The following is a 25,150-nucleotide window of genomic DNA, read 5'->3' as shown; positions in this document are numbered from 1 at the left end:
CTGCAATCATAGCCATTCACAAGACAACTTTTTGTTTCTCAGGCGTTTCGTCGAGCACTTGGCGTGCACTAGAGATATCACCTCCCGCTGAGTAAAGCTTGACAAGGGATGTCGGGATTTGGGTTAGGCTTTCGAACCCAAGCGTTCTTACAAGAGCGTGGATCTTTTGGCCAACAAAAGAAGGAAGCTTTCTCATGAAGCCTTGCTGTTGATGTCACCAAAGACCCACCAAAGTTTGAAATTTCCGAATCTTGCCATCTATTCCGCATTTGCAATCAGTTCGACAAGAGTTTGGTTTTGGCAATGCTTGAGACTTTATCTTGGCAAAGCTCAAGTCTTTATCTTGGCACCTCGTTCTTAAAGATGACGAACTCATTCAACAATGGTGCTTCTCCAACGATCGCTAAGCAAACATGGTGATTCTTCTCGGCAAAGTAGTGTGACGAGGAGATAAACTCTTCTCCGTCTGTAGCTATCCTTTCATGCTCCGTCAGCAAGTTCCGTCAGTGACAATGTCTTTAAGCTTCATCCCGAGCTCTATTTTTTGAAAGAGTGATCAGTGAGACGCTGCCGACAAAGAAGCTCGGCCTCTTATGCTCCATCGGTTGCAACATCTTTAAGCTCCGACAACACCAAGGAGCCCGAGCAGGACCCTCAAACACACCGTTTTTGGGTCAGAGAATACATGACAGAGGAGAAGGAAGAAGAGAAGCCATGCTATCTGTTTCAATTGGAGAAGACAAGCACGAAAGATGACGTAACGATCTCAGCACGATAAGTCTTGAGGTCGACATGACGTCACCTTCTTCTCCACAGTTCGCCAAGACTAGCTTTCCGCAACCGGTTACGAGCTTCTCTAAAGTACTGTCGTGTCATCAACCCAAGCTTCGAGATCAAACTCTCCAACAAGGTCTTCTCTAGAGCTCTCCGCAACTGGCACGAACAGGAGAGAATAAGAGTTCAGTAAGAACAAGCTCATCTCCCGATCTCGCAAGACTGCAATGATGGAGCTCAATCTTGCAAGATAAGCTCACAGACCAGAGTTCTACACAAGCCTCGGGAGGTCATTGTGAACCAGCCATCTCGCCACAGAGACGTCTGGAAGCTTGAGACAAAGCCATCTCAGCATATGCATGATCCCAGCTGTGACACCCCAAGAACGTTGAATAAGATCGTCGAGACTGATCTAGTAAAGCCACCATGTGTTTGGTCGTGTTTCGGTGGTGGAACTGAACGTGTCATCTCCGATGTCATCCCGCCACGAGCTTGACGAACAGAGATGGCCCCGAGATGAGAAAAGGGTCCTTGCTGAAAGTTATCAGTTTTCCTCTCCACGCCTCTTCCATTAGCTCCCATATGATAAACAAGCTCAAGCAGCTCAAAGGTTTGAGGACGCCAAAACCGAGAAGCTCGAGCTTATCATCACGAATGCAGCTCCGATCTTATCTTGATATTAAAGTTGAGCTGAAATCTGGCGAGATCTCTCGGAGCTCGCTCAACGTCAACGTCCTCACGAAAGCAGAAGAAAGAGAGAGGAATCTCATGATAACAGATTGCTTAACTAAGCAATTCACCGAGTTTGTCGCTTGTCATCATCATCCTCTTCGCAGAGTAGTTAACTGTTTCGCCATCTCGTCGTCAAACAGCCGACCCCAATGAAGAACATATAAACTAATGTCCTTCTCGGCAATGGTGTGACGGGGAGATCAAGACTTTTCAAGACACATGTTTTCAAAATAAGTCTTCTAATCTTATTAGTTAATTATTTGCCAGATATCACCGCTTCATATTTGGTGGCAGAACAAAGACCTTCCCTTAATATATAGTATTAAACATGGTCTCCCATATTAATAATTGATATGCCTGCTTACGTCTCAAGATACCCAATTTACAATACAAAGTCAAATTAATTGAATTTAATTTTCTCTGTATAGTATGATGAAGTGGTTCTTGTATGCGGAGCCAACACAAGAGGTCGTGACTTATCTTCTATATTGTCTCAACGCGAACAACTTCAGATCATCATCGCACGAAACACGAGACAAGCACTCTCCCCTTACACAAACAGAGCATAGAAGATGAAGAATATGAGACCCTCTTTGCAAATGACGCCGACTTGATCATATTTCTCACAACTCTTGGCGACTTCATCGTCACTGATCACCATCTCGCATTCATCGACGTCATCATACAACGAGCTCGGCACGAGACATATGTTTGAGCCTCAGCACACCAATGAAGTCACGGTAGTCTAGTTTTGATCTCGGCAGTGCGCGCAGACCAACAAGATGACTCGACGCGCCGACTCCACCATTCCATCTACACATGGATCGCAACAATACCACGAAGACATGTCCACCGTTGTGATTTGATTGTGACGGTTCGTCATGGTGGTACGTTCATGATGATGTCTATGGCGACTTGTTCTTGGCAGTTAGTCGATTGACGCTTCGTCCATGGCAACTTGCTCCGGTGGTTCAGAACACTGTCTTCACAGATCGTTCGCGCAACCATCCCGGAGTAAGAAGTATGATCGGAATCAGAAGTATGTCGATGACAGCTCGCCCGAGACGGTCCGTCTATGAGACTTCATTTATGGCAACCTAACCATGACGGCCCATTCATGACAATCATCTGCGACATGGGTATGTGTCTAGTTCATTGTCTCATAAACCCTATTCGTAAAATTCACAGAGATCGATTTCATCTCTCTCTACGAACTTGGGGGGAGCTTACTGTTGGGGGTGGATTTACATCATCCCTCAAGGCCCATTAGACAATAAATTAGGCTCATTTTACTATGAAGCCATATGCTTCTTCCTTGTATAGATAGAGAGACACCTCTCTTTAGCAAGTGATCATCTTTCTCTATTTTTTAAGATCTAGAACACTTTCTTATAGAGATTTATAGATTCTAAGGTTCACTTTACATATCATCTTTGTAATGAATCTTTAATCAATAAAATCTCTTTAATGTTCCATTTTCTCGTTTGATTTCTATGAAGATATCTCCTAAGCCTCATGAATCTAATTCTTAGATTTTTTATTGTATAATTCCAACAAACACTACCAGCACCGTTTTTGGGTCAAACAAGTATCAAAGAGAGAAAAAGTTGGTATATATTTTTCTAGCAAAAAATGTAAATATATCTGAAATTTTAAATCCCAACTGAGAAAACATTCAAGGGAAACAGATATTACAAAACGATTCTGAAAAACAAAAGGATAACAACTAATGAACCATTGGCCCGATATCGTTTGAAAAGGTGGACAAAAGATTCTAAGAGTGGAGAGTATCGCCTTGAGAAAGAGCAGGCCAGAGTTCAACTTTATAATGATTTGTGTAGTCCAGCCCTTGAATTGAGTCAGGAAGGTTGTCTCTGAAGAAACCTACGATAAGATAACACTGGTTGAGACCCTATAAAACTATGTTAATCTGAACAAGTCTAGAAACATCACTAAGTCTAATAGCCAGCTTAAAAATTGTGCTCACCAAGAAAAAGAAAAAAACAGGTAATGGCCGGAGTACAAGCAACCAAAAGAAAACTGTTGTTAGGAAAAGAAAGTACATTCTCTGCAATCTAAAACCATACGTATTTGATACTAATACATTCTCTTAGTTTCAAAGATGTAAGAAAGTACTCAAAATAACCTTGTGCAGAGACAACCAGAGGCTAGTCAAATGCTTGAATCTCAACAGAGCTTGCAAAACCCAACGGTTTGTGCTTTGTATGAATCTTCTCTTAATTCATTTGATTAACAGTGCATCTTTATATATGAGATAGAGTAGGATGTGTTGCTGCTGGTTTTTGTGATTGTTTGTGCGGGAAAATATAACACTACAAGAAAACAGCATGATTCCTACTGACGATTTTCGTCGGAAATCCGTCGGAATAAGTCATTTATGACGAATTTCCGACGAAAAAAAGTCGTCGGTTCTATCTCGTCGGGAAAAAAAATTTCGTTGGAGTGTCGTTGCATTTTCTGACGAAATTCCAACAGACAAATTTACTAATTTCCGACGAAAAATTGATGGATAAATCTGACGAAATTCCGACGGATATATTTCCGATGAAATTCCAACGGAGAACATTCCGACTAAATTCTGACAAATGTTATCCGTCGGAAATTTTGTAAACTATTTAAAAAAAAAAATTATTTTAAATATAATATTTTAATGAATTACTTAAAAACAAAATTTAAAAATCATTTATAATAAATATTTTTAATTCTTTATATACAAATAAAATAAAATTTAAAATTAGGAAAACGTTTTTGTAATATAATAACATTTTTAAAAACACAAAATGTTTTATAAATCAAAAATATTTAAGATAAAGAGAAAACGTTTTAATAAATTTTAAAAAATCTTTTTGTAATTGAACCCATTTCCTAAAAATTGAAAAATATTTTAATTAAATCTAAAAACACACAAAAACCTTTTATAGATTGAAAAGGTTTAAAAAAAGTGAAAAATGTTTTGATAAACTTTAGAAACCAGAAAATGTTTTATAAATTATAACAAACTTTAAAACTTTTTATAAGAACTTAATTTTTCTTTATAAAAAGTTTAAAACGTTTTATAAAATCATAAAAACGTTTTAAAGCAACAATAATAATAAAAACCTGAAAACGTTATATAAATATATTTTAAATAAAACTTTTAAAAATTATAGAAACTCCAAAAAGGTTTTAAAATTTGAAAAACATTTTATAAAATAATAAAAACTTTTTAAATTTCACAAAACAACAAATTAAATAAACAAACCCCAAAATCACAATCAAAACCTATCTAAACCACAACCTAACAACAAAATCCAACATATAATTCATAAAATTCTTCATCCTAATATAAATCAAACATTCAAAACCTAAAATTCACAATTTCACTATCAAAAAGTAACAAAAGTCAAATGAGAAAAGGAAAGAGATGACTTACATAATATGTGAGGTGGATTTGAGGAGTTTAAGGCTTAGAATCGCCGGATTAGAGAGAGAGAATCTGATAGAATTTGTGGGTGTTTAGAGAGAGAGAGAGAGAGAGAGAGGAGAAATGAGGAAGAAGGGGCTTACTTTATATTAAAAACTTCTGACAGACTGTGTTCGTCGGAATTTTTTATTTTTGCGCTTCACGAAAAATTAGGCGGGGTTTTTCCCGGGCAAATTTCAATTTTTGACGAATATACCATTTTCGTCGGAAATTCGTCGGAATATATCATTTTCGTCGAAAATTCTTCGGAAATATATTCGTCAGAAATTTCCTACGAATTACGTATTGGTGGTTCGAAACATAGGAAAAATAGAACGATAATAGCCATTCATAATAAATTGATGACTTTTAGGGGTTTAAAATCTTCATAATGTTTAAAAACACTTGAAAACACACAAATTAAAGATTGTAAGATGGATCACCGGAAAGTATTTGCTTAAGTGTATAAGTGTTAACGAGAAAGATTATGTATCTGTCAATGCATCGATCGCAAGAATATATATATATATATATATAAAGCTTAAATAATTGAGGTATTTTTAACCGACATCATATTTATCACTTAATATATCCGGTTTAACATTTATTTTGAATATTTCATATCTAAAACTCAAGTTCGTCAGAAATTCGTCGGAAATTTCCTAGGAATAAATTTGTCAAAAATTCTGTCGGAAACTTTTACGAATTAATCATTTCGTAGGAAATTCGTTAGAAATTTCTGATGAATTTCCGACGAAAACATAAACCCCAAATCTATACCCCAAATCGTTTAATCTTCCTCGGGAGTCGTTGGTATTTCGTCGATTAGTTATGACGAAAGAAAGTTCGTCGGAAATTCCTAGGATATTTCCGAAAAAATACCGAACGAATGGTAAAATTTCATATTTCTCATAAATCCGTCAGACGTTTGTCAGAAATTTCCGACGAATATTTCTTCCGTCAGAAATGACTATGTGAAATGACTATGTTTTCTTGTAGTGAATTAGCAACACATGTTAATACGGTCCTCAACTGAACGTTCAAGGATTTGTATGCTTGATTATTACTAAACCTGTTTTAATTGTGGATATAGTTATATTTGATGGAACCACCTCAAGAAGGCTACTTTGTAAATCAAGGAACCATCCAAGGCCTGGCGGGTCATATATACACATATATGGTTGAATCAGAGAAAATAACACCAATGATCCATCACCCAAATATGTGCTGATCAGTATAAGTTAATGTGAAAGGATCAAGATTTGTCATGTGGTTCTTTATGATTTCGGGGACAACTGAGTTCCATTGCACCAGTGCATTTTAGCTTCTTCACGAAACAACAAGCCATGTCTTGGCTGGTACACCCTGCCTTACATTATAAAATCCTCCACCAAAAAGGTGATTTTAGAAGTGTGTTATGAGTGTGATCTTACCAAACAAAAAAAAAATCCTAAATTTGTTCTCACATTCTACTATTATAAATATGATATTATTCTAAATGTATCAGTTTTCAAATCTGTGTGGTAAATTATGAAGATACAATTCAGAGCTTGTAGATGTTAATATTATGTCTTGACAAAGTCGGCCGTGACGAAGTCACTGATCGTGAATACAAAAGGAATATGAACTGGTCATACCACGTTGATGTTGAGTTAGAGAAAGATAAACCTGAAGTTTGATGCAGGTTGTGTCAGACAATATTCCAAGAAGCATGTGGAGTGATTGATACTACGTAGATGCCAATGTTGAGTTGGAATAAGGTAAACTTGAGGAGCAAATTTATGCGTAAAAAAAAAGCAAGACGATACACTTTGCGAGTAAGTTTATGCTTTGAAAATATGAATAAGAAAAATTCCAAGAAAAGAAAGTTGTACTTATTAATATGGAAATTTCAATATGCATTGCTTGAAGATCTTTAGACTAGAGTTTTGGGAGCATGGAGATTACTTTAAATAGCTACAGGTCGATGAGGAATCGATGAGGCACTAAGACTGATTTTATAGAGGAAGAATGGGAATCTCTTGAAAATGTTTTTGGGATTGCTCTGAGTTAGAGGTTAACGTATTAGGCAACGAGACATAAGTTGGATAACTTAGGCATATTTCAATAGCTATTGTTATGGTGTTAATAAGTCGTGTAAAACATATTAAATATGTCATGTAATAGATTGTTTTAAGTGATTTCTAATTAAAAAAATGTGATTGCTTATATATTACTAGGGGTGAACCCGCGTTTCGCGTATGATTTTATATTTTAGAAGTTTGAAATGATATTTGTTTTAAATTTTAAAGAGTTAATTATTTACTTTTTTAAATCATTATTTTCATGATATTTTTGTGTATATAGAATCTGAAAATATTGATAGTCCAAGTCTCTACAGTTGACTAAATTGCATAATGTAATAATTGTGATATTTGGTGACATATTTTTTTTTTGTTTAGACGATGTAACTATTTTATTTCTTTTGTGCCATCCAGTGTTAATTATGTCTACTCTTATGTGTTCTCTGTCGATTTGTTGTGTACTCATCCGGACGTTGCAACTATTTATTTCAATTTATATTGTTGCAATCAGATTATGATAGTATTTTAATTTGAAATCATTTTTTTTTAAACTTTTCCATAAGTAATTGGACATAGTAATCCTACATCTCTTTCTTAAATTCTGAAAATAAACTTTTCATCTATTTTTTTTAGTAGCCGGTGCTACAATTATTTTCCATGTTGCCAAGGTTACTGTCGTAGATGAATAGTAATAAAGAAAAAAAGTTAGTTTTAGAATTGACTTGAAATTATAGGTTGGTTTTGAAAAAACCCCATAAATATTACGTTTTAGTTACAAAATATATATATATATACATATATATATATATATTACGTTTTCGGTAAATATAGTCATTTAAATACTAAACTCACACATTTCACTCAAAAAAGTATGTATTCTTTATTATTATTATTTTTTTGACGTCAAGCGGCTATTCTATTACTCAAGTTTGAGGTGGACTAGGTAACCAGACCGGAATAGAATAACCAATAAAATTTAACTTCCTATGGAAGGATCTAGCAGTCTTAGCTAAAAAATCTGAAAACTGATTGCGCGCTCGTGGAACATGAATGATGTTGAAATCCGGAAAGCAAATCAGCAGCGTCTCTATCCTTTCCAATTCCGTCGCAAAGCTAGGCCAGACATAAGGATTCTTTATCATTGCTATCAGCTCCTTGCAGTCTGTCCCAAAGTTCTGGCAAGTTGAGTGTTGAAGCATGTTCTCCATTGCCCATCGCAAAGCTTCTACTTCTGAATGCAAAGCTGATTCACGTCGATTGAAATTTTTTGTCCCCAACAATTGAATGTTTCCTCCACTGTCCATCCAGACCCATCCACATCCACTATACTGAGCCGAGGTTGTCCAAGATCCATTTAGCAAGCAAATATTACCCAAGCTTATTACTTGGGGCTCCTCAGGAATGACTTCTTGTACCACAGGTTGTACCACTTCGTTCGCATTAAACCAGGCTTGACATTCACTCTCTGCATGTCGAACTAGCTCCAAAAGATCTCTGTCTATCCCCCTGAAAAGTTTGTCATTCCTTGCCTTCCAAATGTACCAAATTATCCAGGGATAAGGATCCTTGTCCTGTTCCGGCTCGATAATACTGTTTTTCCTCCATAATAGGTAATCCACATTTGCGTAAATGCTTGGTACTGGAAATAAACCTGGGCTTGACGGAGTTGATGATAAGGTCCAGACTTGTAGAGCTGGCGGATACTCGAATATAGCATGGGTTACAGATTCTTCTAGCTCTCCAAATCTTGGGCAGTAGTTATCACATCTCATATTGCGTCTTGCTAAATTCTTCGTTACTGCCACATGACCAGTTAACAGCTGCAATATAAGATGACATATCTTCGAAGGTGCTTTTATCTTCCAAGCGAAGGCTTGAAGCTTTGTGATACTCGGTTCTAGGACTTCCTTCTCCCCCTCTGTCTTTAACACATTATGAGCCACTCAATATCCAGATTTAACCGTGTATTGGCCATTCCTTGTGTAATTCCAACATAATGTATCGCGACGATGTGCTGAACTTGTGCCCAAACTCCTTATAAGTGGTATGTCCTCCGGATTGACATAATTCTCCAAAAGACCAACATCCCACTATTTCGTTTCCGGATTAATGAAGTCACTAACTCTCATATTAGGATGCATTACCGGTGCTATAGGGAGAGCTGGTCTCGCAGGGGTCGTTGGAATCCATGGATCCTCCCACACCTTGACTTCATAGCCTGAATGTATCTTTTGTCTGATTCCCGTTAAAAGCAACTTTCGCACAACACTAATGCTAGACCACACGTACGATGAGCTACTAGCAGAGATTACTCTGAGTGGTGAACTCATCCTATAGTATCTTCCCCTTAAAACCCGGGCCACCAAAGAGTCTGGAAATTGAACTAGTCTCCATAATTGTTTTGCCAGTAATGCCAAATTGAACTCATGGATCATACGAAAACCCATCCCACCCTCTTCCCTTGGTAAACAGACTTTCTCCCATTTCGCCCAGTGTATTCCTCTTTTTGGTGGATTTGAACTTCACCAGAATTTAGCAATGGCACTTGCAAGGTTTTCACATATCTCCAAAGGGAGCAGGAAAGTAGACATTACGTATGTCAGAAGAGCTAGCAGAATGGATTTAATCAACACTTCCTTTCCTCCTTTTGAGAGCCATCTACCTGTCCATCCATTTACTCTATGCATCAGCTTATCCTTTAGAAACGCAAAAAGTTTGCACTTAGAGCCACTTATGTCTTCCGGGATCCCTAGATAAGTACCCATTCCACCTTCGTTTTAAATTCCCAGCACATCTTTAATCTCTTGTCTCTTGTTGCATTAATCCGCTTACCAAAGAGTAAGGACGATTTATCAAAGTTGATACATTGGCCTGAAGCTTTACCATACTTCCTGACTATTTTCATTACTTCTTCACATTCACGGGGCTCCGCCTTACAAAAGAAAAGGCTATCATCAGCAAAAAGAAGGTGGGATACCGATGGACACGCGCGTGTAACACGCATCCCCATTATCTTCCTTTGGCTCTCTGCATGATTGAGAAGGCTAGTGAGCGCTTCCGTGCATAGAATAAAAATGAAAGGAGACAAAGGATCTCCTTGACGTAGACCTCTACCTGGAACAATATTTCCTCTTGGCTCTCCATTCATGAGGACCTTATATTTCACCGACGTAATGCTTCGCATTATCCAGGCGATCCAAATTTCTGAGAAACCCATCTTGTGCATGACAGCTTCAATAAAAGACCATTCCATCCTATCATATGCTTTGCTCATGTCAGTCTTGATGGCCATCCTTTTATTGCGCCCACTTGTTTAGTTCTCAGAGCGTGGAACATCTCTTGTGCGATCATAATGTTGTCTGAGATCTGTCTCCAAGCAACAAAGGCTGACTGGGTTTCCGATATCAGGCCTGGTAACACTTTCTTTAATCTCTGGCATAAGACCTTAGAGATTATCTTGTAGCTGACGTTGCACAAGCTAATGGGTCTGAACTGAGCCATTGCATTAGGCTTTGTTGTTTTCGGGATGAGGCATATATTTGTATCATTCAGTCCACTCTCCATTGTCCCCTCAAAAAGGATTTTATTAACCATAAGAGTTAAATCCTCCTTTACTATATCCCAAAATTTTAGATAGAAAAGCGCAGCATCCCATCTGGCCCAGGGGCCTTCTCTGGATGCATAGCAAAAAGCGCTAATTTGACCTCCCATTAAGTTACCGGGGAGGTAAGATTGTCATTCATTGCACCAGCGATCGTGGTAGGAACTTGAGCTAGCGCCTCTTCAATATCCTCTGGATTTGATGATTCAAAGATCTGTCTAAAGTAGCTAGTAGCAATGGCTACTAGTCCTTCTTCATCCTCAACAATATTTCCATTCTCATCTAAGAGCTGTGTGATCTTATTTCTTGCTCTTCTTTGCTTTGTCAAGGCATGAAATTTTTTTGTGTTTCTATCTCCTTCTCTCAGCCAGAACACCTGGCTTTTCTGTTTCCAAACATTTCTTCAGCTTTAAGAGAATCAGAGAGTTCCTTCAAAGCTGCTGCAATTTCCTCAGTTGTGGCATTATCATCTGCATATAAGCCCTCCACTTTTTTCTTAAGCTCCTCCACTATTTTCACCGAGTTGACATTATGTTGCTTTCGCCATTCACTCAAGGCTTTTCTGCAACTGGAAATATGTTTCATAATCGTTGCATTGAGAGGAAGATCAGGAGATTTCCATCCCTCAAGGATAACTTGCCTTAGCTCCTCATTATCCAGCCATCTTTTATCAAACTTGAACTTTTTTTATCTTCTCATTGGCTTTATGAGAATGTCTGTCAGAATCGGACGATGGTCCGATCCGCATAACCTCATATACTTCACAGTCGAGTGGAGAAACTTCTCATGCCAGTCTGCATTTCCTACTGCTCTGTCTAAGCGACATGGAACAGTTGATCCTCCTGCTCTCTTCTCTACCCAGGAGAGCATGTCCCCCGTGAAAGGAAACTCTAGCATCCAACAATCATAAAGCATCTACTTGAAAGGGAGGAATGAACAATCAGGGCGTCGTCTTCCTCCTTCTTTCTCATTGTGACATGTTATTTCATTAAAATCTCCAATCATGAACCAAGGTCCATTTCTTGTTGTTGAGAATCGCGTAAGACGCTCCCAAACTTGATCTCGTCTTTCTAGTACAGGGTCCCCATAAACAAACGTCATATAGACTTTTATTCCATTTATGACTGCCTCAATGTCAATCATACGATTATTTGAAAATAAAACATTAACTTGAAATTCATCCATAAAAAATAAAGTTAAACCTCCGCTGAGTCTAAGTGGCTCAACAGTAAACAAATGATCAAATCCGAAATCGGCCTGAATGTTTTGCAACAGCAGCCTTCTGTTCTTCGTCTCAGAAGGAACACAAATCCTGGGCGATGCTTCTGACACATCTCCGTAAGGCGTCGAACTGTGACGTCGTTCCCTATCCCTCGACAGTTCCAACTGATTGTCTTCATGGATGATTTTTTGGGTTTTTTTTGGACCCCTCCAAACCATTTTCCAAATGAGAACTAGCTTTTGATTTTTTCGATTCTCTAGGACGATTCTTATTATGTTCGGTTCTCTCATAAGAAGAAAACCTTGACGAAGATTGTTGCCTTTTCATTGGAGAACCCTTGCTCAATAGCCTTGCCTTTGTGCTTTGCAAGCCCAAAGGAACTCTACTTCTTGAACGACTCCTTGAGGACCGAGCTCTTGGGCGATCCATCCTAGCAGCTGGGCGTGATGATGATTCTGGAGTGCATTCCACATCTTCCATCATCTCAAGTTCTGCTCCCAATAAGTCATCTTCATCACAATCTATCGTCATATCTTGTTGATCTTTCTCGGCAATACCCGCAATGTCCATATCCTTTAGTGCATCTATAACCAGATCATCACTTTTTGGGGATTGTTGCATTGCCTTCTCCGTAGGGGAGAATGTCGTTGATCGTGCAATTTCATGTCCCCGAACCGTAACGTTCGTATCATCAGGAGCGATGCGTGATGGTGTAACAATAGCACTAGCCAGCTTCTTCCCTGGTCAATTAAACGTTTAAAAATAATTTTCCCTGGTCAATTAAACGTTTAAAAATAACTTTTAAAAATTATATATAAATTTGATCAACCGAAAATTATAAACTTTGATTAAATATAAAAAGTAATACAAAAAGTGTTTTTGGAATGAAAGAAATGTGATAAAAGTGTCGTGATGTAAATGACTCCTAAAGTTACTGAATGTCGGAATTGCACTATGCGAAAGAGTAAAGAAATGCAAATCGACAACCTCAAACATTAGGCGACGACAACTTTCATCTGATCCACGTGTCAAAAACACACACCAAAAGCAACGGCAACGATTCGTATAGATGAACTTCTTTTGACCAAGCCGAACCGATTAGAAAATCAAGAAAAAAACTTTTACTCCTTTATAAAACACGTAGAGACTAGAGAGTCTCCACAGATACATAACCAAGAGGGCTAGTCTATAATAGTATAATCTCTCGCATAATAAGAAGATGGCCAACCCCAACAACGACTGGTCTCAATTCTACAACAAACAAACCTTCTTCCCCACCACAAGCACCACCACGACCACCGCTTCCACGTCAGCTGATTCTTCCGTTAACCCTGAAAGCCGCCGTGTTTCAAAGCCAACTCGTCGGAGGTCTAGAGCCTCCCGCCGTACACCCACTACACTTCTCAACACCGACACAGCTAACTTCAGAGCCATGGTCCAACAATTCACCGGCGGTCCATCCGCCATGGCTTTCGGTTCACCGTCATCTGGTTTTAGCCTCACCTCGTCGGGACCCACAGCCGGAGCTTCTTCGGTCGGCTATCAGTACGCTAATTTCCAGAACCAAGTTGCTCATCACGAAGTATTGCAACAACAACGACAGTCCATGGTCTCGTCATCAAACCACGTGAGTACTCATCTTAGCTATCCTAACACAGTGGTTTCCGATGGTTTTCTGGCGGTGGATGAAAGTAGAGACGGTGGAAGAGGAGGAGGCTATGCTCCGTCATCGGAGATGAATAGCAATAGTACTACTTCATGGTTGCAATGAGGATCGGTGGATCATTCTATATATTTTATTTCTGTAACTTATTTTCTGAGGAAAATAAACATAAAAGGAAGAAATGTTAGGTACTGACTTTGTTTGTAGCAGAATGAAAACTTTGACTATCGTAATTTTTGTTTAAGTTGTGTTTTTCTTTAGGATTTCTCTTTTAATCACTTTGTGAACGCATACATAGATTGAATAAATTAAATTTTCATTTTCCATGTTCAAATAGAAATTAAATAATGTAAATAAAAAAAAAATCATTTACATTTTTTTTTAACTTTCTTTAATCATAAAGAAAATTATCATACAGAGAAAGAAAATAAACATAAAGAAATTCATTTTCATTTACTTTCTTCAAACATAAGGAGAAAGAAAATCAACTGTAAACTCAATGTGCTCATCTCTAAATTTTTTTATTGTTTTCGGCTACATAATCATACATTATGTAGTCATACATTATGTAGAAAACATTATATCATATACTTGTGTTATCCAAACAGCTTGCTCAATCTAAATTCGTGTTGGGATAATGGTAGGTAGCTGTACTTTTACTAACTACCGTAGTCAAGTTTTATAATATAAGTTTATATTGAGATGATGTTGGGAAAAATTCATGCAACCTAGCAAACTGATGTTTTAAGATGAAATGATCTTCTTCTTTTTTTGGAAAAGAAAAGAAAATTGAAATGATGTTTGGAAAAAACACAAAACTAAAATTAAACACGCACAATGTAATTACATCCTAATTAATATGTATTATATATATACATATATATGTATATTTCGATTGTGAAAAGAAATAAGAGATGCGAATACAGTTTCAATATTTCAACATGGGATATGACTAATATCATAAAATAGATATAGGTAAGTTCGATTATATGGTATCCTAATCTATTGACATACTTGATTCTTTGTTTAACTATATGGGATTCATGATTTGGGAGTGGTGGGGTGTGTGAAAATAACTTTTGAAAACTATATGAGAATTTAATATAGAACTTCTTTTCTTTTGGGAATTGTTTCGAGTATCATATGACTTCTACATGGAAACCTGTGAGCGTATTTTTCTTTATTTCTTTCAATGTGGCTAGCTTTAAGAAAATTATTAGTTGCAAACGAAGAATTTTCTCTAAAGAACAAAGAAAAAAATTAAATATTTTACTTCGCCGTTGCTTTTCGTTTGGAAACAGAAGAAAGTAAGTTGGTGAAAGTAGGCTACCAACATGTGAAGACACTCACGTGATGGTTTTTCTTTTTAACTTCCCCCTCCTCCACCCCCACCCCACCCCCCCCCCCCCCCCCCCCCCCCCCCCCCCCCCCCCCCCCCCCCGAAGAATGAGTGACAAGAAAAGGGTCGAAATAACATAAACATAATTCGAGTTTTAATTGAAATTCAAACTCTGGTCAATTTTGGCATGGTTTTTATTTTGAACGTGTTGAGAAACAAGAAGCTGCAAGAGAACCGACACAAACCGCAACAACGGGTTAAAATTTAGACACCATTTGAAAAAAACTATTTGTCTACTCATTTATGGATACCAGCTCCATAACTTTAAATCTTTCTCTGTAACTTCGGTTATTGGTCTGCTCCTACAATCCTCATACGTCGACCAAAGCTGTCTAACTCAAGCTCAAGACAATGCTCGGTACCAGCTCCATATATGAGATTCCTAAAGCTCACTTCATTCAGCCTTTTAAATTTATCTTTTTTAGGATAAGTTTGTTCAAAATTCCTCTCGACGAGGCTGAGAGAGATCTATTTCCACTTCATCCTTCTCAAAGGAGAGAAACTGTCCCCTGATATCCCTCTTTTTAAGAGGATACAGTCTCCCGGAACTTAAAACCGGAAAAAAGTACCAATTTCCTAGCCGTTTGTTATCTTATGTGAAGGTTCACTTGGAGCCGGTAGATGTAGCGATTCGCATTGTGATGAGAGTCGAGGTTTTGGATGGTGTTGCGACGTCACATGCTATTGTGACTAATCGTTTCTTACTGGAAGAATTTGAAGAGCGGTGTAAATCTTTCATAGATTGGATCGTAAATGGCAACTTCTATTTCTTGCTTAAGGCTTTATCAAACTTTTTAAAGTCTGTGTCTCTATCCCTGTATTTTGTTGAATTTTATGCTTTGGATTTAGCCTTTTCGCTCGCACATCTGCTTATATGCGATGGTGCTACTTCGTTTGTAATCCTTTAAATTTAGTAACAAAGAAGTTTGTGCACAAAAAAAAAAGACGTCCACGAAGTACTATCAAATTTGAAAATTTATGAAGACGACACATGATAAACGTTTACTAGTGAAAATCGAAAATTTAAAACATTTGCACCACATTCTCAATTGTTTAAGTACAGTAAACAAAATAATATCATATAGTTAGTTAATTCTCTTTTTTTTGGTCAAAACATGGCCAAAATATTATCATATCGTTAGTTAATTCAACCATTGAATTTTAAGTACAAAATTTCAAAAAAGGAATCATTTGTATTATTGACTTTTGGTACATGTCAGTGTTCAAACATGGCCAACTAAGCTAAACATCTATCTCCCCCCATCTCAGTTCTGTCTGAAAATGAGAGATCATTATTTATTTAGAAAATTGCGTGATTGGAGGGAGAGCCAATAGAAAACTAAAGAAACAAGAACAACACATTTAAGAAGAAAACCAAAAAAAAAAAAGAAATCAAGAAAGAAGAAGAAGAATGGCCATTAACGGTGACGATAAGGTTTCAGGAGAAGAAACAGCTTCGTCGAACCTGCCGGTTAGAGTCTACGCCGATGGGATCTATGATTTGTTCCACTTCGGTCACGCTCGGGCCATCGAACAAGCCAAGAAATCGTTAAGTACCCATTCATTTTTTTCTTGTTATGATTAGATGATTCAGTTTCTAATTGAAACGGAAACAAATTAGGTTTCCGAACACGTATCTGCTCGTAGGATGTGATAATTTGTGAGATTATGAGAGCTTCTAAGTGTTTTAACCGTGATGAAGCACACGAACAAAGTAAAAAAGAGTGAAGTAACCGTAAGTATTTGAGAGAGAAGAGAAATTTGAGAATTTAAGAGAATGAGAGGATTTGTGAGATTGAGAGAATGAAAGAAATGTTTGTATTGAATTGTGTGTTTAATTGTGTAACATACATGGTGTATTTAAAGGAAACAAAAGCAATAAGCACTCAATGGTGGAAGAATAAATAACTAGTAGTGGATTAGCCACTCCTCCCCATTTGGTAAGTGATATGGCCACTCCTCCCACTTCTTCCACTAACTAGTAGTGGACTAGCCATTCCTCCCCATTTGGTAAGTGATATGGCCACTCCTCCCACTTCTTCCACTAACTAGTAGTGGACTAGCCATTCCTCCCCATTTGGTAAGTGATATGGCCACTTCTCCCACTTCCTCCACTACTTCCCTTTGTTTAATTCTTCATGTCAACACTCCCCCTCAAGCTTGACAGTAGTGAGTGTCAAGCTTGGAAAGCCATGAAGTATTCCCTCATTAAAACTTTTCTTGGAAAAACCACTTGGGATAAAAACCAAGCAAAGGAAAAAGAGTAGAATACTCCACGGTGAGGAGATCATTGACATGGAAGGTTTATGAGTCCAAGTCTTGGAAGAATGGACTCACAAACTTTGCTACTGGCCGCCTTGGTGAAGATGTCAGCCAGCTGATCCGCACTTCTTGTATAACATGGGAGAATCACTTGCTGCTCCACTGCTTGTCTGACCTTGTGGCAGTCTACTTCTATGTGCTTTGTCCTTTCATGAAAGACTGAGTTGGATGCAATGTGTATTGCGGCTTGGTTGTCACAGTGCATGGTCATGGGAGAGGTGATCTCAATTCCCAAGTCGCCTAAAAGCCCCTTTATCCAGATAAGCTCACTGGTTAGCTTCCTCATTGATCTGTACTCTGCTTCTGCGCTTGAACAAGATACTACTTTCTGTTTCTTGCTCTTCCAAGTGACAAGATTCCCTCCAATGAATGTACAATAACCGGTGGTTGACCTTCTGTCTACTCTATCTCCAGCCCAATCTGCATCACAGTATCCTATCACCTCAGTGTTCTTGTTGCAAGCCATCCATACACCTTGTCCTGGCGCTTCTCTTAAGTATCTTAGAATCCTCTCCACCATGTTCCAGTGATGAACCTTGGGAGTTTGCATGTGCTGGCTCACTTGATTAACTGCGAAACACACATCTGGCCGAGTGATGGTTAGATAGATCAGCTTCCCAACCATCCGTCTATACTGCTTGACATCTTCAAATGGAGTGTCTTCATACTCCCCCTCTCGCAATACCTTGTAACCTTCTTCAAGTGGTGTCTTGGCATGTCTTCCTCCAAGATCTCCTGCCTCCTTTAATATGTCCAGGGTATACTTTCTTTGGGACATGAATAATCCTTCCTTTGATCTGCACATCTCAATGCCAAGGAAGTACTTCAGTTCTCCCAGGTCTTTGATGTCAAATGCGGCCTTGAGAAATGTCTTGGTTAAACTGATCCCCTCCTTGTCACTACCCGTGATGATGATGTCATCCACATAGACTAGAATTACCGTAATTCCTTGCTTGCTGGTGAGAGTGAAGAGTGTGTGATCCGCTTGAGACTTCACAAATCCCCTTCCATTCAATGTAGTGCTTAGCTTGTGGTACCAAGCTCTTGGTGATTGCTTCAAGCCATAGATTGCCTTTCTGAGTCTAAGAACATTCCCTGGTTTCACCATTTCTTCCATCCCCGGAGGTGGTTTCATATACACTTCATCTTCTAGTTCTCCTTGCAGGAAAGCATTCTTCACATCCATTTGCCAAAGGTCCCATTCTAGGTTCACTGCTAATGAGAGTAGAATCCGGATTGTATGAAGCTTGGCCACTGGTGCAAAGGTGTCTAGATAGTCCTCTCCATACACTTGTGTGTATCCTCTTGCCACCAGTCTGGTCTTCTTTCTTTCTGGCTTCCCATTTGCAAGATACTTAATGGTATGTATGAGTCTGCTGGTCACGGCTTTCTTCCCTTTTGGAAGTTCTGTCTCATACCAGGTGTTGTTCTTCTCCATGGCCCTCATTTCATCATCCACCGATATCCTCCATTCATCATCTTCCATAGCTTCTGCATATGTTCTTGGTATCCATTCCAGGTCCAATGAACTCATAAAGACTTGATGTTCTTCTGGATAGTGAGCTAGGGAGCATAATCCACTTTCTGGATGTGCCACAGCTTGAGCATTGTAGTAAACAAAATCATTTTTAACCCAATCTGAGGCTGGTCTTCTGATCCTTGTACTTCTCCTTAGGACTTGTGTCTGCTCAGGTTCATTACTGCTGCTTGGTTCTCCTTCTTGAGCTTCAGTGTCTGGTTGTCCCATCTCATCTTGATCATGAGATAATACTGGGTTTTCTTCAGGTTGAGCTTGCGCCGGTTGATCTTCATTCCCCCCTTCATGGTCAGGATGAGAGTCTTCAGTGTTATGAACCATGGTCTCTTTATAAGGAGTAGTGTCCCGGCCTTTCTCTGGTTCCTTTTCTAGGTTAATGCCGAGTCTTTCCATAAGAATCTTCAGGTTGTTAGCTCTGTCCGAGGCAGAATGAGATAGATCTTTGAGTTCCTCCCAACTCTTCTCATCATAATAGGCCTTGGATTCCATGAACTTAACATCTCTGGATACTAGGACTCTCCTTGTCTCTGGTACATAGCATTTGTACCCCTTTTGGTGCGTAGAGTATCCAATGAACATTGCCTTTGTGCTCTTTGCCTCCAGTTTGTTTCTTAGTTCTCCTGGAATCAAAACAAAGCACACACACCCAAACACACGCAAATGATCAATTGATGGTCTAGATTTGTTTAGTACCTCATATGGGGTGGCATCAAAGAGGACTCTTGTAGGTGTGCGGTTGATTAGGTAGGTGGCTGTGACTACTGCATCCCCCCAAAACCGCTTGGGTACATTTGTATGGAACATCATACTCCTTGCCACTTCCATCAAGTGTCTATTCTTTCTTTCAGCCACACCATTTTGTTGGGGTGTGTAAGGACAGCTGGTTTGTTGAATGATTCCATGTGAGGCTAGATGTTGTTTGAAGGCTGTGCTAGTATATTCACCACCATTATCTGATCTAAGAATTTTAATCTTAACATTGAAATGGTTAGTAATATAGTTCTGAAAATTTTTAAATGCTTCTAGCACCCTATCCTTAGATTGCAACAAAGTGATCCATGTGTATTTAGATTTTTCATCAATGAATGTCACAAAATATTTATGTTGTTCTCTAGATACACATGGAGCAGTCCACACATCAGAGTGAATCAAATCAAAGCAGTTTTCATATTGGGTTTTTGATTTAGGAAACACAGTTCTGCAATGTTTTCCTAATATACACGCTTCACACTCATTTTTAAAAGAAATACTAGGCAACAGGATGTTCAAGGCACGAGAATGGGGATGTCCTAGTCTAGCATGCCAGATTTCATCTTTAGGGAATTCAGAAACAGAATGAAACACACACGATAATTGAGATACAGGTCTTGTGTCCTCAAGTAAGTACAAGTCTCCCTTGGTAACACCTTTGCCAAGCAACTTACTAGAATCAATATCCTGAAAGTATACATTGTTAGGCGTGAAAGTAACTTGACAATTGAGATCATTAGTTACTTTTTTAACAGACAGTAGATTTGAGGCAAATGTAGGCATATAGAAAGCTTTAGATTCTTTATCAAACAATCTAAGTTCACCTACACCTTTTATTGGAATTTTATCTCCATTTGCTATCATCACATTTCCTAAAGCCGGTTCTATGTTCTTAATCAGTTCTAAATCACTTATCATGTGATGAGAAGCACCAGAGTCTATAACTAAGGGCTTAGCCGATTTAAAATTATTCATAGAACCATTTGCATTGTGAGAAGTATTAAGGGAGATACCAAGAGTTTTAGATATACCAGATTCCTTGAGAGCCTTGATGAGAGCGGTTAAGTCAGACTTCTTGATGGTCTCATCTAGATTGGCTCTTGGCGTGGCATAGCCTGATGTGGAGGCAGTAGCTCTTCCCACACCTAGGTTGCTTATACCCATGGTGATTGGTGTTGTTGGCTCAGCACCATCAGTTGAGAAATTGGCTCTTGCATCTTGGTATTGAGGGCGGTTGTCCCTAAATTTGTTGGGCTTGAGGTGCGGATGTAGTATCCAGCATTTGTCCTTCATGTGGCCCTTCTTCTTGCAGTGATCGCATGTCAAGTTTTTCTTCTCATCTAGCTTGTAAGCTGCCTTGTTTGACACGGCTCGTTCAGCTTGATGTGCCATGTTTAAGTCTCCCTTGCCTCCAAATAAGCCCACAGAGCCTTCTTCCTTCTGAATTTGAGCGCATACTTCATCCAGGTCAGGTAACTTGTCAGCTCTCAGGATGTGCTTGATTAAGCTCCCATAAGATGGATTAAGCGTGAGCAGTAGTCCAAACACTCTGTCCTCTTCACGCCTGGTTAAGAGAGTGGCGGGGTCGGTAGTATGTGGTCTGAGTAGTTCCATCTCTGCCCAAAGAGACCGGAACTTGCCAAAGTGAGGCTGGAACTCCATATCTCCTTGGTTGAGGGTATTGATAGCTCTTTTTACTTCAAAGACCCTTGTAAGGTTGGAGGTATTTCCATACACTTTGTAGAGTGTATCCCACAGCTGCTTGGTAGTTTCACAGTAGGAGTAAGACTCCATGATGGCGGGTTCTAGGGAGCTAAGGAGCACTGTGAGAACCATGAGATCTTCCTGAGCCCATTTGTCTTCATCAGTAGCTACCACAATCTCCTGTCCATCTTCTCCTTGGGTGGTTTGTTTTGGAGCTGCTTCTGCTGAGACATGACTCCACAAACCCTTTCCTCCAAGGGCAATCTTCACCATCCTGGCCCACAAGAGGTAGTTAATCCCCTTCAGGGTCACAGGTATGCTGATGCGGTTGTTGTTATTGTTGTTGTTGTTCTCCATCTTGGGGATTTACTTGGTCAGAGGTAGAGTTTAAGAACTAGAAACAGAGTTTTGATTTTGCGGAATTTAGAAAGGTTTCAAGATTGAACCTTGCTCTGATACCATGATAATTTGTGAGATTATGAGAGCTTCTAAGTGTTTTAACCGTGATGAAGCACACGAACAAAGTAAAAAGGAGTGAAGTAACCGTAAGTATTTGAGAGAGAAGAGAAATTTGAGAATTTAAGAGAATGAGAGGATTTGTGAGATTGAGAGAATGAAAGAAATGTTTGTATTGAATTGTGTGTTTAATTGTGTAACATACATGGTGTATTTAAAGGAAACAAAAGCAATAAGCACTCAATGGTGGAAGAATAAATAACTAGTAGTGGATTAGCCACTCCTCCCCATTTGGTAAGTGATATGGCCACTCCTCCCACTTCTTCCACTAACTAGTAGTGGACTAGCCATTCCTCCCCATTTGGTAAGTGATATGGCCACTCCTCCCACTTCTTCCACTAACTAGTAGTGGACTAGCTATTCCTCCCCATTTGGTAAGTGATATGGCCACTTCTCCCACTTCCTCCACTACTTCCCTTTGTTTAATTCTTCATGTCAACAGGATGTTGTAACGACGAGATCACAAACAAATTCAAAGGAAAGACCGTGATGACAGAGTCCGAACGCTATGAATCTCTCCGACATTGCAAGTAATGTGGAAACACACACACACACACCACGGAGATTGTCTTTATTTTGTTGAGTTTTTGTTTTGTTTTTGAGTTTAAAATTATTTATATGGTAAACAAGGTGGGTCGATGAAGTGATTCCAGATGCACCATGGGTTCTCACCACCGAGTTTCTCGATAAGCATCAGATCGACTACGTAGCTCATGATGCTCTTCCGTAAGCTTAAGGTTTAATGCTTTGTGTTGTTCTGTCTTTAGTTTTTAACTCTTATGTCATGTTTTTTTTTCTTAGATATGCGGATGCTAGTGGAGCTGGAAACGATGTCTATGAGTTTGTAAGTTTCTTCCTTTGGTTATCTCTTCTCATTCATATTGTTTCTTAGGGAGTTTGGGCTTGGTATCTGCAGGTAAAGTCCATTGGGAAGTTTAAAGAAACTAAACGAACAGAGGGGATATCGACATCAGATATAATCATGAGAATTGTGAAAGATTATAATCAGTATGTGTTGCGTAACTTGGACCGAGGATATTCAAGAGAAGAGCTCGGTGTCAGCTTCGTTAAGGCACGCTCTCCGTTCTTTTTGATGTAGTAATGGTATTACTATCCAAAATGATGCACTAACATATTCATGATGCACTAACATATTGTGATGGGCTTGTTTAATACAAACAGGAGAAGAGGCTTAGAGTGAACGTGAAACTGAAGAAACTACAAGAGAAAGTGAAAGAACAACAAGAAAAGGTGGGAACTGAGGATTCTTTAATTTGTTAATGATGTTGCTTCTGATGCCCTGCTTGGTATAGTGTAAATAACTTTTAAAATCCTGAATATTTTTTCTTTTTTGTGCAGATACAAACCGTAGCAAAAACTGCTGGGATGCACCGCAATGAGTGGGTTGAAAATGCTGATCGTTGGGTTGCTGGGTTTCTTGAAATGTTTGAGGAAGGTTGTCATAAAATGGTAAGCAAAAGGATTGATTCTCTCAACTTTTGAGATTTCAAGTGTTTCCATACATCACTCATGTCTGGATGGATGTTTTTTTTTCTCAGGGAACAGCCATCAGAGATGGGATCCAGCAACGGCTACTGAGGCAGGAATCAGAAGATGCCGAAGAGGATGATGAGAGCGAAGAAATTTCTGATGAGGATGAGGTTGCAGAAGGGGATGAAAACTATCATGATCAGGAAGGTTTCTTAAATGAGAAGGGCAACACAGAGAATGGGATAGTGATGAAATGAGAGTTTTGGTTCATCATTCAAGAATTTCCAGATGCGGAAGACCAAGTGTAACAGATTCCACAGTTATGGACTAGAATTTTTTATTATGTTCAAGTGAATACATGAAAACTTTACTTCCAAATCTGTACTTGTTTCTGAGACTCAAATGTCACTGATGTAGAATTTATCAATCACTCCAAATGATTACATGTAGACCATACATAGAAATAGAAATACATATAAATGTCCACCAAATGTTTCTTAATATTATGATTTGAAGGTTTCAAAAGAAATTAAAAGTTTACGAGACTATGGTTTTGGATAATAGAAATGAACACAAGGTAGAGGAGAGACTAGCGGGACAGAAACATAGAAGGTTGATTTTTTGGAAAAAAAAAAGTAGTGACAAACATAGCTTAAAAAAAAATCAGATCGAGAAATAAGAAATTCAGAATATGCATGAGGAACGAAAAGAATTTAGCTTTTCCTCCTTAACCTCTTTTATCTCTTCAAAATACTCCTCCACGGTGCTATTTCGTTGTCTAAGAAAATACAACAGTTTTGTAAATCTCTATGGAAATAAAGATCAATGTACATTTACCTCATAAGGTGTTTCATGTCAATACAATATTCAAATGGCTCGCAAAAGGTTTCTCTTTTGGTCTGATCATTATATCCTTTTAAGAGGAGTCTCTTTGGTCCAAGATTTTGTACTAATAAAAGATGTGGTTCATCCTCTATTTCAATCAAAGTATGCTTATGGATACACATTTTCTTGAGAAATATGGAGTTGTAAGCTTGATGAAGCTATATTTTTGTCAATATAGTGGTGTAGTTATCATCTTTTTCCTCTCTATGTTCATCTTGTGGAACAAATTTCCTTTGTGTTTTATAGTTGAAAAGGGTGATCTAGTTCATCTTATGATAGCGGAAAAACATTTTCCAAAGGATTTGAAGCTGATGCATTTTCCAAAGGATTTGAAGCTGATGGTTCATTGACATGAATTCAAACATAATTTGGTATTGATCAGGTTTGTTGTCGTGAACTTATAGACCATGGATTTTACCCATTATTAGCCATGGTATATAAGTATTTTAAGTTATATTTACTATTATATAGAGTCTTTTGGAGCAATTACAGGTTCATGTATTTATTAGAGGAAAATGATGTATTTGGAGACCTTTTGAGCTTTGCTGGAAATAAAAGATGGTCGATTATTTATCCAGAATATCGACCGACGGTTACCAAGAAATATCGATCGATGGAAAGCTCTTCTCATCGATCGACGGTGAGGCCACCCGCGAGTTAATGACAAATTAGAAGATTGCAAGTTTCACAAAAGTTTCAATAATTACATTCTAAGTCTCTGACCGCCTGTTAAGCTATATATTATTTGGGTTTTGTATCATTTTAGAGGCAAACTTGCCTAGAGACCTTTTTGGTGACCTAGTTTGGAGTGAAGCAAAAAACCACCATTGGAGAGAGAGCTTAAGATAGGAGAGATAGTTCTGAACTACAAAATATAGAAGATCTTGAACTCCTTTGTTTTCATTTACTTTATTGCTTACTCTTGTTTTTCACTTTAATTAAGTATTAGTCAGACCATCATAACTATGTGTTTCATGAATATGTCTGAGTAGTCCTTGCTGTCAGGTTTAAGTTTCTCAATAGGTTGA

At 38.4% G+C, this 25,150-nt stretch overlaps 2 protein-coding genes across 4 annotated transcripts; both read left to right on the top strand.

Moving 5' to 3' along the window:
- The first annotated feature begins 12,782 nt into the window (after positions 1-12,782).
- LOC106370755 (VQ motif-containing protein 22) lies at positions 12,783-13,839 on the top strand. Its single transcript, XM_013810753.3, has one exon. The coding sequence runs from the start codon at positions 13,075-13,077 to the stop codon at positions 13,624-13,626; it is 552 nt and encodes a 183-aa protein (XP_013666207.1). The 5' UTR covers positions 12,783-13,074; the 3' UTR covers positions 13,627-13,839.
- A 2,353-nt stretch (positions 13,840-16,192) lies between these two features.
- Positions 16,193-23,723, top strand: LOC111212460 (choline-phosphate cytidylyltransferase 2-like). Of its 3 annotated transcripts, XM_048744915.1 has the most exons (9): positions 16,193-16,465; positions 16,539-16,564; positions 22,189-22,276; positions 22,377-22,472; positions 22,548-22,590; positions 22,663-22,818; positions 22,929-22,997; positions 23,106-23,216; positions 23,306-23,723. In XM_048744915.1, the coding sequence occupies exons 1-9, from the start codon at positions 16,329-16,331 to the stop codon at positions 23,492-23,494; spliced, it is 915 nt and encodes a 304-aa protein (XP_048600872.1). In that variant the 5' UTR covers positions 16,193-16,328; the 3' UTR covers positions 23,495-23,723. The 3 variants fall into 3 exon arrangements, with proteins under 3 accessions (XP_048600872.1, XP_048600873.1, XP_048600874.1); XM_048744916.1 differs by lacking the exon at positions 16,539-16,564 and having other exon boundaries at positions 16,235-16,465; XM_048744917.1 differs by lacking the exons at positions 16,193-16,465; positions 16,539-16,564 and adding an exon at positions 21,883-22,120.
- Positions 23,724-25,150: the final 1,427 nt, after the last annotated feature.

Source organism: Brassica napus, chromosome C1, assembly GCF_020379485.1.
Source record: "Brassica napus cultivar Da-Ae chromosome C1, Da-Ae, whole genome shotgun sequence".
Lineage (NCBI taxonomy): Eukaryota > Viridiplantae > Streptophyta > Magnoliopsida > Brassicales > Brassicaceae > Brassica > Brassica napus.
The sequence above is the reverse complement of the archived record's forward strand: the minus strand, read 5'-3'. Positions and strand labels throughout refer to the sequence as shown.

Excerpts from the sequence above, each read along its gene's own strand:
- LOC106370755 (XM_013810753.3), top strand. The coding sequence starts at position 13,075 with ATGGCCAACCCCAACAACGACTGGTCTCAATTCTACAACAAACAAACC.
- LOC111212460 (XM_048744915.1), top strand. The coding sequence starts at position 16,329 with ATGGCCATTAACGGTGACGATAAGGTTTCAGGAGAAGAAACAGCTTCG. Across the intron at positions 16,565-22,188 it reads GAACACGTATCTGCTCGTAG|GATGTTGTAACGACGAGATC; the intron begins GATGTGATAATT and ends TCATGTCAACAG. Across the intron at positions 22,277-22,376 it reads GAATCTCTCCGACATTGCAA|GTGGGTCGATGAAGTGATTC; the intron begins GTAATGTGGAAA and ends ATGGTAAACAAG.